We start from the raw sequence: 13,465 nt of genomic DNA on the forward strand, positions 1-13,465 counted from the left end.
GGCAGATAAATAGACAGAGACAAAGAACTAGGACAGTGAGCTTATCACACTGAGCCTTAAAATAGCTGACAGCAAAATGTTTGACACCCACTTTTGTTTAGGACTAGGCATTGAATTTGTATATCATGCTCAACAGGCAGAACAGCCCATCCTAAAGGAGAGCCTCACTAATTAAAAGCTCCGTCCAAACAAGTTCCACCAAGCCAATTTAAATTTAGGCCATTTGGTGTCTCATTCATCCAGGCTCCAGATTATCAATATTTATCTTGTATTATCACCTTGGCTTTTCCCCTAAGATCTGTGTCTGATTAATCCAGATCCTACTAATCTTATCAAATGAGGTGATTTACACCAGTGCAGAAGACTCTTCCACTTTTTGGCTCCCCATTTGGAGTTTCAGCCTGGTGAAAATGAGAAACTCCAGGAGTGGAGGCTGTTCCAGATGAGAGTGACAAAAGTGATCCTAAAGCTCTTAGCTAGAAACAAAACCGTGGCGAAGGATTGGAGAAGATTAAGTGATGCACAAGGCTGAGTTGCCAGCTAATCAAGGACTCATTTCCAAATGAAGACAGCAAAGTCTGCTTTGGACCAAAGAGAACCCCAGGTATTTAATCCTCCTGCATTTAATGCATGTGAAAATCAGAGGGAGAGAAAAGCAGTGAGGAGTCATAAGCCAATTTTCTGGATTCAAATGCAAATCATTAAAGGCTGATGAATATTTACATCCTTCAGCGACTCCCTCTCAATAGTATTTATTACAGGAGCATTTGCAATATTAACACTTGGGGAGAAGAAGGGACAAAAAGCCACTCAAATATATTTCTATGAGCATTTGGGAGCTGAGGATTTGTGATGAGACAACACAGAAGATGGGAAATGACCCACGGGGACAAGCCTGATTGGGCAGGTTTGGGGTGAATCCTGACCCTGCTCTGAACCCACTGTTGAATCAAACCCCATTTTGTTCACTCCCTCCAGCACACTGTGGGCAAAATAAAGCAAAGCTCCCTCTGCAGCCAAGACTCAATGGCCCAGGTCAGCTCTGAGCTTCAAACAAGCAATAACCTCATTTTCTGCCTCAAAAGGAACAACTGCACCCAGACTCATGCAGCTGGCCAGCCTTCAGTCTTCTCCCTGGCCTTTTGTAAACCCAGTACAGTAAATTATAGAGGATCAGACAGCAACACCTGCCAGCCAGTGTTTAGAAATTGCTCTCTGTCTGTTTTCAGACAATATCCAATTCTCCCAAATTCATGCCTCCTGCTTGATATGAATCTTAGCTGCAGACAATTTATTTTAAATTTACATGATGGCTTTTCCACAAATTCTAACGTTGGGTCTTAATGGAAGACCGTGAAGGCAGAATATAAGAAAAAAATCAAATTAAAAACCTTCCTTTTTTCCAGATATAATTTAATTTTCTTCATCATCAACACCAATTTGTTATGGTTATTTTTTAACTGTTACATCACACCAATAAGCAGGGAAGTTTGAATCATGCTGTCTGCAGGGGTACTGAGTAAGACTGAAAATGAACCCACACAGCCCTTCAGAACCAGGCAGCACATTCAGGTCCAGTAGCAATTCCACCACATCTGTGAATAAATAAGCAAGCTCAGGGCCCAGCCAGAGCAGAAGGCACTTGAAACACAATTTGCTGACTGTGACAGCAGTGAAATGAGTGTGCACAGAGCCAGAGTCACCCTGGGCAGTGTTTTGCAGAGAAATCTGCAGAGGTATCAAAAAGCTTTGGGAGAAGAGGGAAGAAGTACCTTTGCTAAAGGCCTTTTAGCATTGCAAAAGCTAAAAATCATCTCTCCAGAAGTGTCTTTGTCAGGGACCTGGTGGAATTACTCAGCAGAAGAAAGACAGGGCAGGCAGTGAAGTCTCCTTTTGAAAGGAGAGCACAGAAATCAAACGACAAAGGTCAAAGAGAAAACTGAAAACCTGCAGTGGAGGGGGACACCATTCAATATTGTACCAGCAATGATAAAAATGCAATTTTGCTGAGGGCATGGGGTGTACATTGAGAAGAACAGAGCTCCCTCTTGCTCAATCCCCCACAGGGCTAAATAAATCAGCCTGAGCATGGATCCCACTCTTGCAGAGTTAAAAGTGCAAATTTAGAAAAGGAATAATCAATCTTCTAAAGAAACCTTTCTGCATTTTCAGCTTTTCTTTCTTTCTTTCTGTTTTCATTTGCCAGCTTTCTGATATGAGTTGGGTGGGAAATATTTGCCTTTCCCCATTCCCTGCCATCACTCCTTTTTCACCTTCTTTTTCCATTTTGTCAGCGAGGAAAAAAAAATTCCTGGCAGCGAAGTCTTCCAGAAATTCTACCCAAATTGCTGTTGAACGTCGAGTAATAAAAGCCTCCTGACTCCACAGTCGGTGCAACGATCAGTGCTCATTTATCACCGGCTGCCCCCGAGCAGCTCCAGCCGAGCCCAGGATCCCAACAGTTTCCATGCAAACAAGGTACATCCATCTCACACCACGACAGCTTTCCTGGGAGAGCTGCTGGCGTTTATTACAACCCACAGCCAAGAGAATGATCCTCATTCCCTCTACTTGTCTGTTCTGCTGCGGTGCTGCCTTGGGAATAGTCATGCTGGATTGAAAGCAGGGAAAGGGAGGGGAAAATGGGGGTCCTGGGGAGGCTGCAATTCAAAGCAAAAGAAAGGAAAGAAATGCCATCTCCTCGTTCCCTCCTCTGGGATGTTGGCACGTTGGAGAAGAGCTGCTCTAAGGGGGGAACTTCCAGATGGATAGAGCTCAGGGAATCTCCCTGCGGATTGTCTTGCTCCTGTGATCTGTTCTTAAAGTTTTCACACCATTTCCCAGAGATACAACGCCTTAGAGTTGCAGGGACTGTGCTGTTCATTGCATATGCAATAAGAGGAACACCAGTGAATTACCTGGGACTTTTTTCATTTTACATCCAAAATAAAGCTATTCTTTGAGAGTTGCTTCCTAGATGGGGTTTGCAGAGCGATTGTGAGAATACCAGAAGAGAGAAAAGAGCTTCCATGGACCAGCAAAAAGACACATCTAATTATGGGAATCCACACTGCAGCCCTTGCAGCTTCGTCCTTAACCAGGTTTGTTTAGAATTTGAGCTAATTAACCACCAATTCAGCAAAGCACTTAAGCATGCAAGTAGTCCTATTAACATCAGCAGGATGAGCCGGATATTTAAGGTTAAGTGTGCAGTTAAATGCTTTGGCCATCGGAGCTGGCTTCAGGCTCCTTCCCATAGCCAGCTCCAACTCCGATGCTTGGGGATCCTGGGGAATTCTCCAGCAAGTGCTCAAGGCACTCTGCACACAGCATGACCCCAGCACCCCACATTACTGATGGAGGAGTAGGGAAAAAAGACAAAAAAAGAATCTCGGTAATGTGCTGAGTCCCACTTGGTGGCTGAGTCAGGAGTTCAGACCGCAGTTGGTTCATTTCTTACAATGCACTGTTTTCTCAGACTTTCATTAATGAGAGAGAATAGCAGCTCCAGCAGATTCTCCAGATAAGCACAACATTCCTGGGATTCGGGGCTAGCAAAGGATGGCTGGGGTGGGAAGGAGTCAGACAAGCTATGGAAAATGGCAGCTCTCTGCAGAATTGTCCTCCTCAGCCATCCCAGGTCAGCAGATGTAGTAACTCTCCATGTCTGGAAAGGTTTTGACATTCTGTTCTCTTCCTCGGATCTTCTGGTTCCTCATTCCAGTCCCTCCAACACTCTTCTGAAGAGCTCAGAGCAGTCTGCAGGGAATAGCCTCTGGAAATTATGAAACCCCACCACAACAGGACCACAAGCCACATCCATCCCCCAGCTCCACACAAGATGTTTCTAATGATGCTGTTTGCTAATACATTTATTGAGTCCTAAACCCAAATGCTCTTATTATTCCAGGCTTAATGCTAGTGCCACAATTGGAATCAATAGGAAATCTTTCCTTGGCTTTAATGAATGCAGGACCATGCACCCTCTCTGTAGTGATGCTTTGGAAAATTATAGGTGTGCTGAGGTGAGAAACAACAGATGAGAGTCTGCCTACACCAGCAGGAAATCCATCATCGACAACCTTGAGAAGGTAAACAGTGGGAGAGTGCTGGGAAATCCAGGGATTTGGGCTGCTGAAAGGGAAAAGAAAGCAAGCTTCTAACCAAGTGGGCTATATTAAAAGCATTTGCTGTGAGGAGGAAGGAGCAGAGTAGATGTGAAATGTGACAAATTGAAAAATAACCCATTAAGCATGGAACCTTGAAAAGGATTTTCCAGCAAAGGGATGAAGTAAGTGTTTCAGAAAATGAACTGATATGAATTCTGAGCCTTGTCTCTGACTGGCTAAATGTAACATCATTTATTGCCACTTTATATTTGCGCTTGAGCTCTATGGTTTTCCCTGAAGAAATGAGTAATAATATTTAACATAACTGGCATTGTGAAAACTTTAAATTATTCATTTGGAAAAGGACATGCAGCCCTGCTGTAATTCCCACTCCACTGCCACGGTGCATGTAATATATTGTGGTTCAGGTGCTGCAAAGCGCAAACCATAAAAATTTAAAATACTACTTCCTGGGATTATTAATAATGAAGAGTCTCTCAGTCGGAGTGGCTGTCAGATTGACAGAAGAGATAAACAAACTGTGTTGCTGCTACCAAGGAGAAAGGTTCCTTCCAAGTTCAAAGCTGGACTTTGTAGTCCCACAAAATGGTTGTAACACCCCCAATCCATTTCCAGGAGGATTAGTCATGTTCACTTTTAAATGAAAATGAGACTCAGCTTCCTTCCTTTCCACACCTTTCTCCATTCCTTGCAGAGAGAGAAGGGAAAATATCAACTCCCCACTGGCACCAATGTCGTGGTTTCCTTTGCCTTTGTTCCCCAGCTGAGCATCAGCAGGTGAGCAGGACCTCAGGGTGCAGCAGGGGCCAGGTGACAGCAAAAGGTGACCTCAGGGTGCAAATCTGGCACTAAACCTGCTGGGACTGGGGCAGGTTGTCTCCTCGTGTCCAAGCAATGGCCAGAATTCACCACAACACAATTCTGCACAATTCTCCAGTCTGATCCTCACACAGAGCCAGCTCCAAAGAGCAAATGAGATGTGGACATTGCCAAGAGCAGCTGAAGTTAAAATACTCAGCACTAAAAGAATATAGGAAAAGAGATGGAAAAATCATGTTTCAGGGCTTAAAACAATCTCTTGCCTTGCAGGCTTAGGATGAAACATTGATAGGCATGAGCAGCTCCATGCAGCATCTCCTCTACCTCCTCCTGACCGTTGCCCTGGCTACTGCCAGAAACAAGACACACTGGATAAGATGGACTAATCTCAGACTATCCGGCAATCACCATGCTGCAAATTCCTGGATTTTTAGAGAATTAGGTCTACATCCAAATCTACAGGATGGACACATCTCAGCAGGCAGACTTCCCAAAGGTTAATATTCAAATTGGCTATTGGGATGTAGGTAATGGCATCCTAGTCATTATTTGAATACACAAAATGCCTGAAATATCAAGCAGCAAAAACGAAAAAACTCTAAAAATGAAAATTTTAAGGAAAAGATGCTCTGGATCAAATCCACAGTCCTTGGAGAAAGGCAGGGTCAGTACTCTGTTATTTTTTGACCCTGTATCAGCTCATCTAATGGGTGTTGTGCTGGAAATGAGTTTCACAGAGGGTGGTAGGAAAAAAAGTGGTTTCCTGAATCGATGCCAGGAGGATATTCCAGGCATAAGGAACATCACAAAAGGACAAAGACAGCAAATGTAATCAGCCCTGGCATCACCACTGAAAGGCAGCACAGAATGCAAAGGCTGCACTGGGAGCTGAAAGCAGCTGAGAAGGGCAAGGCACAGCCCCAAGAACAAAAGTAGCATGGAATTTTTTCAGCCAAGTCTCCCCACAAATCCCTAGGTGCCCATAACCACCAGGAACCCAAAGGAAGTAGGGTGAGAAAAATTGATTTCAGTAGCTTCATCCAGGAGAGGCTTTAGCAAAGCAGACAAAAGAATCAATCACTCAGCTGCAGTGAGGGCAAATTGGCTGAGCTGAATTAGCAGAGCTCCACTGATTTCCCTTCAACTGCCCTGATTTACAGCAGCCAAGATTCTTACCCAGTTCTCCTTTCCAGACCAGTAAGGAACTGGTATGTGGGGTTCACTTCACAGTCTTACTGAAATCACTTCCACCCTCAGCAATGGGCTTTCATGGCAGAAAAAAGAATAGACTGCAACAGGCTCAGCCAGCCTCCATATCCCAACACACTTCCCTGTGTCCATTCCTGCTGTTTCTGCAGAAAGCAGCTCCATAAATTGCAGTGCAGACATAGCTGGGCTTAAGAGAGCTCACACAACCAGGCAGCTTTTAAGCCCCTAATTCAGGCACTGATGGCAGAGTGGTTAAGGAGGGAGATTTCTGCCCAGGCTACACAAATCCGGGGGTGTTCAGAGTGAAGCTCTGCAGCAGCAGCAGTTCTCAGAATGATGGGAGCTGCTGGAAGCTGCTCCAGGTCCCTCTGAGCCTGGATTCAGCACAACCCCAGATCACCAGGGAGTGCAGGGGTTGGTGTGTGAAGGGAAGGCCAGCACAGAGACATCCAAACAGGAGCCAGAACTGCCAAGAACCACAAGGAGGGCTGTCCAAATCATGAAAACAACATCAAACAGGTTCCCCCTGAAACACTGCTCTGCCTGAGTGTGATGCTGCAAGGATTAATTACAGCCTAATGAGCAGAGGTGTTCACATTCTAATACACACCCAGAGGACAAAGGGATTTGCTCAGTGTAGGAGGGGGACAATGTCACAGGAGAAGGCTCAGACTTTGGTATTTGTGGAGATGAGGCAGAGTATCCCACGTGGAGAAAGGATGAGGAAAGGCAAGACAGCCTGTTCCTTTATATTTGTTATTCCCATCCTTTATTTTATCCATGTTTTCTTTCCCTTTGCATCCTTCTCCTCCCTCCACCTGGTTCATTACTATCCCTGCCCCATCCCTCCCTTTGCCATTTGCTCCATGCCACCAGCCTCACCAGCAGATGAGCAGGAGCTGCCTGTCCTCTGCTCATCCAGAGCTCCTGCAGGGAATGGGAGCTTTCCCAGGCCGGGAATGCCAAGCTGCCTCCAGCCCCAGCACGTGCAGCAGCTCCCCAAAACCAGCTCCACGCTGCCCTGACAGCTCTGCCTTCAGGCTGCACAGAGGAAAGGCTGACACTGGTATTGCAGGACACGGCTCCAGCAGTCCCCGAGGTACAGGAGCACTCATCCGGCTACTCTTAATTATTCCTGCTCAGCTGGCCAGGGCCAAACGTTATTTTCTGTTAAACCAACAGGGACAGGCTGTGAACACCAGGGACCCCCCCGATTTCCAGGAACTCTGTGTAAATGCATGGCCTCAGCCACTCAGACAGGGATGTGGCCCAGGGGCAGGAGCACACAGTGGGAAAAGCATTTTGAACAGAGCTGTTACATCTATTTTTTTGCTTTCTTTGGTTGGTGGCAGGAATTTGCCACTAGAGAAATTAATTCTCGAGCCTTCTGATGCATTCAAAATAAAGAACAACGGACCACATGATAAGCCTTCTGCTGCCTTTGCCACAAAAGAGATGCTGGATGTTTTTTTCAGCCTGACAAGAGCTTTCATGCACTTTTGTGTTATGTAAAATTAGGATTTTACTGCCAGAACAGAGGTATTTCCTGCTGAATTATACTGAAGCGAGCCAAGAGACCAAGGGGTCCCCAGTTGTTGGTCTCATTTAAAATTTCAGTGAAGAGAATGGCCCTGAAAAGCTGCACATCTTTCAGCATTATCATTGCAGAGATACAATCACAGCTGAAGCTGTTTGTCTATGCCTTAGAAAACAAGGCAACAGCTCCTCTTTTCCTCTTTGGTCCTAAAAAATAAAAGGCTTCTGTTGGGGTGTTTTTTCTTTTTAAATCCGAAGAAATTTTATGTCAGAGACATAAAAAGCCAGGTCAAGGGCTTGTCATTGTTGATGGGGCTATTATTGCTGATACATGGATGGATTTCACCAAAAAGGCCATGCAAAAATGATTTAAGAGCACCTGTCTCTGCCTTCTGCTTGAAGAGAATCAATAAATATACAGCAGGCTTAGCACCTCAGGGGGAAAATTCCTGTCCTGGTAACATTTGTCCCCTTGCAGCCACACAAGTGCTGACAGAAGGACGAGAATGCTGATGCTGCAGGAGGAGCAGCATGAGGAGGGGACATCCTCCTTTGGTGGGAGAAGAAAGAAAACATTCCAGTGGCCTGCAATTTTTTAAAAAAAAAGAAGGGTGCCAAATTGGAGCTTCCTGAAATCCTGCCTGCATTTTTCCAAGCAGCCAGGTGGAAGTCAGAGGGAGCTGCTAAGCTCTCAGTGCTGTGAAAAACAAGCCTGTTAGGAAAGCACCCCTAAAAGGACAGACAGTAAATTTAGGCACACCTTTAAGAAAGTGTTCTCCTCTCTCACCCCCACCTTCATATGATTTCTTCAAGGAACTATCTGAAAAGGGCTGGACTTCAGGGATTACATCACATCAGCAAAAGCCTCATTTTTATATTCTATCTCTGTACCCTTTCTCTGAAAGGGGAGCTAGACACAGACAACACTTGGGAAGAGATGATGGAAGCTCTGGTGAAACACCTACATAGGTTAATGCTGAGAGCCACTCTGAGTGACTCTCAAGTGATTCAGCTAGAAAAACATGCTTAAAATGAAGAAAAAACCCAGGTATTTAATGTCCTCAAACAACAATTTTCAGTCTGTAGATTCCATAAGCTTTGTGGGCTGCTTTTAAGGATCCAACAAACAACAGGTTTGATTATTTTTTTCAACTTGCATGCAAGTATCTAAGACTCAACTGGAAATAAAGCCTATAAATGAAGAAAGCTTGCAAATATAGCCCAGGTGAAGGCATTGTTGTAGTGACAGCAGGAGGGCTGCCCAGCACAAGCTTTTCACATTCTTGGATCACTATCCAAAGCTCTTACTACTCCTTCTTTATGACACGGAGAAAGGACAGAGCCCTGAGCTGCACCCAAACCTCCTTGCTCTGGTTGCACCCCGGATTGCCCTGACCCCAAGGTTAGCTCGAGGTCAAAAGCTCAGAGTTTCATAAACGAAGATCCCCTCGAACAGAGAAGAGAAGCTCAGAAAGAGGAGTACTTATCAGGGTCGGGTTTTTTTTTAGGTCTCACTTGCTGGAGGATGCCAGGACAGTGCACGGCTGGCTGTGGAGCGCCGAGGATGCGATGCAGGAGCTGTCCGGCAGCATTGCCTCCCTGTGGCTGCCGGCAGCACGATCGGGTTGCAGTGCACAAAACCCCCGAGGCTGGAAAGAGCTGTCCCTCCGACTGACACCACGGCTCGTTCGGCTCTGCTCACTCCTGCAGCCTCCCATGCACGAGGCACAAGGAGCACCTCGCCTTATGCTCTCATTCTCCCAGGCTAAAAATCAGCCTCTCGCGGGTTTTAGGAATAGAGAAGGGGGAAAGTCAATTTCGGGTGGTTTTTTAACGCTGCTTTCTGTCAGCAAGGCAAGCCCAAACAAAAATACACCCTTGAAAGACTGGAAATCCATGTCCATTCCTCCTCAGAAGAACAGCCTGCCTGAACTCCCCAGCAGCTTTGCCTTCTGAAGTACAAGGCTGCCAATTGCCCCCTCTCGCTTAACCTCTGCCCAAGCTTTTCACCTGAGGCTCAGCTCCTTATGAGCAGCTCTTTAAACAGCCCCTCTGCCCCGGGGTGAGCTCACCCCACCAGAAGCCGTTCTACAAAGGAAACAGGTCGTGAATTATTTTGCTTTTATCATAAATAACCTCTCCTCGTGGCGAAGGGATTTCCAGCCCGTTAACTCCGGGCCTGCTGCACGGAGGAGATGAAGCACAGCCTGCAGAAATCAATAGCTCTGACTCTAATGAGCTCTGAATCACGCCCGGAGATACATCCCACACTTCCAGCAAGGAAAAACATGGATGTCAGTAGATGCATTGGCAGTAATATATGCTAATGAAGGTAATGTAACCTAACAACATGTGAATTATTGATGCGGGCATGTTTAAACAGAAAAATCAGCAAGGAGTCACACCACACCGAAACACGGCAGTGTTTGTTCACCAACACGCAATTGGAGCTGTGGTGGTCCTGAGAACACTCATTACCACTTGATTAGCCTGAAAAGATCTTTGTTGGGTAATCCGTGTCTCACCTGATGCACAAGTCATTTAAATTCTACATTGTCATGTGATACTAGGTGATCTCAACGAGCCCTTTGTACTGCCATCACTTTTACACACCTACTGTTTCCTCTGAGGTTTTTTAGACATTTATGAAAAATCACACTGCTTTGCCTGAATTATTTTGCTTCATCTTATTTATCAGAGTCACAGATAAGGGCTGGCTTAGCCCCTCTTTCACAATTCACAGAAGTCTAACTCTCCTGAAAGCAGCAAAGTTGCTCCTGATTGCCACAAGCCACATGGAGAAGAGAACGAGCTCCTTTGTCTGGCACAGCTCTGGTTCCCAGGATGTCAAGGCAGTTGACTCAGCTCTATTCTAAAATAAATACAGTTTGTCTACCTAGACAAGTTTATCACATCCATCACCATGTTCTCCTAACGTAGTTAGGGAAAATTCATTTTGTACCACGGCAAAAGCAGGATATATGTTCAGTAATCATCAGTGTTAATTTTGCTGTTATTCCATTATCCTGTGAGATCTAATCATTCTGTCTGTACTTTGGGGTGGGCTGGCTCCACCTCTGTGGTATCTGGGAACTACATTGCAGACAGGCTTTGTTTTGGTGAGGGCTGATGGGGAATACGGATTTTTACAGTCTCATCATGTCCTCACCAGGTTATACTGATATGCATCATCCCCACAGGGATGTAGACAAAAGATTTCCTAGTTCACACTGCATCCAAAAAACCCCAACACAACCCGCAGCCAATCGCACATTGCTGGGCATTTCAGTGTTGCATTCAGGTGTGACAGAGTTGAGAGGGCAGGGGAGAACAAGGTCCCCTGCCCTGGGCCAAACGAGTCCCTGGGCTGTCCCCCAGGAACTCAGCCACTCCCCCCAGGGAAATCAGCATCCTCAGTGCCCAAATCAGCTTTGCAAAGCCACAGAGAAGAAAACGGAGCTTAACTGAGATAATTAAAACAGCTGCTTATTTCGGCAGAGTTATCACATTAGCTCCTCTCAAAGCAGGCCATTAATCTTACTGATAATAACACATTCCACACTGCTCCTCAGTCTCTCCAGCGCTTGCAAGAGAAACGCACCGAGCTTTTTTCCAGTAGCATTTATAAATATCTGGGGTTCTTTTTTAAGGAGGGAAAACACTGGGGGACAGCTGCGTGCTTATTTGCCATGTTAAAACAGATAAACACCCCGTGAAAGATAACCCCTTTTTTATTTATTGAACAAATATCCACAATTCTCATCACCAGAGCCCTGTGACAACCAAGGGGCACGTAGGTGTGCGCAAGCATGCAGGAGCACATTCTGATTTTGTTTTACCTTTTCCGGAGCCGGGAACTGCAGGTGATTTACTTCCAAAGGCGTGATCAAAGGAACCGTCTGAAAACCATCTTCGTTGGATGGTTGTTTGTTGTTCTTGTCGTTCAAATTACTCCCCAGCTTCACCATCCTTGCACCTGGCTTTCCAGACCTAAAGCCGGGGGAGATGAGCAATGTCACCGGGGCAGTGGGAAGGGGACAATTCCTGCCTTGTCCTGCTCGGTTTGGGCTCAGGTGTTGGGTTTAGGTTTTAGGGAATGCGACTTCACTTCAGCACAGCATTTGCCTCGTGCAGACACCCCACAAATACCCTTCAGACCCCACGAATACCCTTCAAACCCCATAAATACCTTTCAAACCCCATAAATACCCTTCAAAACCTACAGCCACCCTTTAAACACCACCAACACCCTTCAAACCCTTCACTGTCAGCCCAAACACGGCGGATCCCAAAGCGCCGGCAGAGCCACCGGCACTGCTGGGAATGCCACTGACACCACCGGGAATGTCACCAGCACCACCGGGAGTGCCACCAACTGGACCGGGAATGACACCAGCACCATCAGGAATGCTACCAGCACCGCCACCAGCGCGGACACGCAGTGGGACATGGGGACACAGGGACAACAGGGACACGGCACGTCTCCACTGACCCCAGGGGGGTTTTGACACCCCTCTCCCATTTCTGCAGCCCCCTCGAGGGTTCCGAACTCCTCCCCATCACATCTCGGAGCACTCGGGGATCCCCCCAGCCAGCTCCCCGGGGCTCGGGCTCGGCGGGCACGGCTCGGTTACTTACTGCCAAGCAGGCGGCGAGAGGCGGCGGCGAGGCGGGTGTGGGTGCGCGGAGCCCGCGGTGTCCGCGGGGGCAGCGGTGCTGAAGGGACAGCGCTGCGCTCGCTGCGGCTCCGCCGGCGACTGAGGCGGGCGGGGCGGCGGCTGCTTCCCTCACCCTCCGCCCTCAGCGCCGCGGCTCCGCGCGCCCCCTGCCGGCCGCGCCCAGCACCGCGGGCACAGCGCCCCCTGCAGGCCGTGTCCCCACGGGCGGGGGGACAGCGCGACACGCGACACTGCCAGCGACTGCCCGCACGGAGAGCGACGGGGGAAGGTGACCATGGCACTGCCCGCACGGAGAGCGACGAGGGAAGGTGACCATGGCACTGCCCGCACGGAGAGCGACGGGGGAAGGTGACCATGGCACTGCCCGCACGGAGAGCAACGGGGGAAGGTGACCATGGCACTGCTGGGCACGAAGAGCGACGAGGGAAGGTGACCAGGGCAGCGGCACGGGCACAGGGCCCTCCGTTGTCACCCTTGGGCCCCTGGTGGCATCGATCACTGCATTGCTCACTGCGGCATCACAGAATGACATAGATGGCATGGCCTGGGTTGGAAGGGACCTTAAACCTGCCATGGCAGGAGCACCTTCCACTGTCCCAGCTTGCTCCAAGCCCTGTCCAGCCTGGCCTTGGACACTGCCAGGGATCCAGGGGCAGCCACAGCTTCTCTGGGCACCCTGAGCCAGGGTCTCACCACCCTCCTAGGGAAGAATTTCTTCCATTTATCCCAACCCAAATTTCCCCTCTTTCAGTGTGAAGCCATTCCCCTTGTTTTGTCACTCCAGTTCCTGATGAATTGTCCCTCTCCCGCTTTCTTGCATCCCCTTCAAAGACTGGAAGGGGCTGTGAGGACTCCACAAAACCTTCTCCAGGCTGAACATCCCTAATTTTCTCATCCTGTCCCCATAGGGAAGGTTCCCCTATCCCTTTATCAACTTTGTGACTCTCAGTCACCTTCCCTGGTGCACACTCAAATACCTGACAAGAGGCTGTAGCCAGATGGAGGTTGGTGTCTTCTCCCACCTAAGAAGAACAGGACAAGAGGAAATAGCCTCAAGTTGCACCAATGCATGTTTAGATTGGATAGGAGGAA

General features: G+C 47.7%; 1 protein-coding gene across 1 annotated transcript in view; it reads right to left on the bottom strand.

Annotated features, from left to right (window-relative positions):
• Positions 1–12,490, bottom strand: part of NSG2 (neuronal vesicle trafficking associated 2) — a 30,181-nt gene extending 17,691 nt beyond the window's left edge. Inside the window, exons 1-2 of the mRNA XM_085073984.1 lie at positions 12,333–12,490; positions 11,534–11,684 (exon numbers count right to left, since the gene is read on the bottom strand). Of these exons, the coding sequence (XP_084930110.1) occupies positions 11,534–11,662 (129 nt within the window). The 5' untranslated portion in view covers positions 11,663–11,684; positions 12,333–12,490. The remainder of the gene's footprint in view (positions 1–11,533; positions 11,685–12,332) is intronic.
• Between the last annotated feature and the right edge of the window lie 975 nt (positions 12,491–13,465).

The sequence above is a fragment of the Lichenostomus cassidix genome, chromosome 13 (assembly GCF_008360975.1).
Source record: "Lichenostomus cassidix isolate B80296 chromosome 13, HeHo_3.0, whole genome shotgun sequence".
NCBI classification, from domain to species: Eukaryota; Metazoa; Chordata; class Aves; order Passeriformes; family Meliphagidae; genus Lichenostomus; species Lichenostomus cassidix.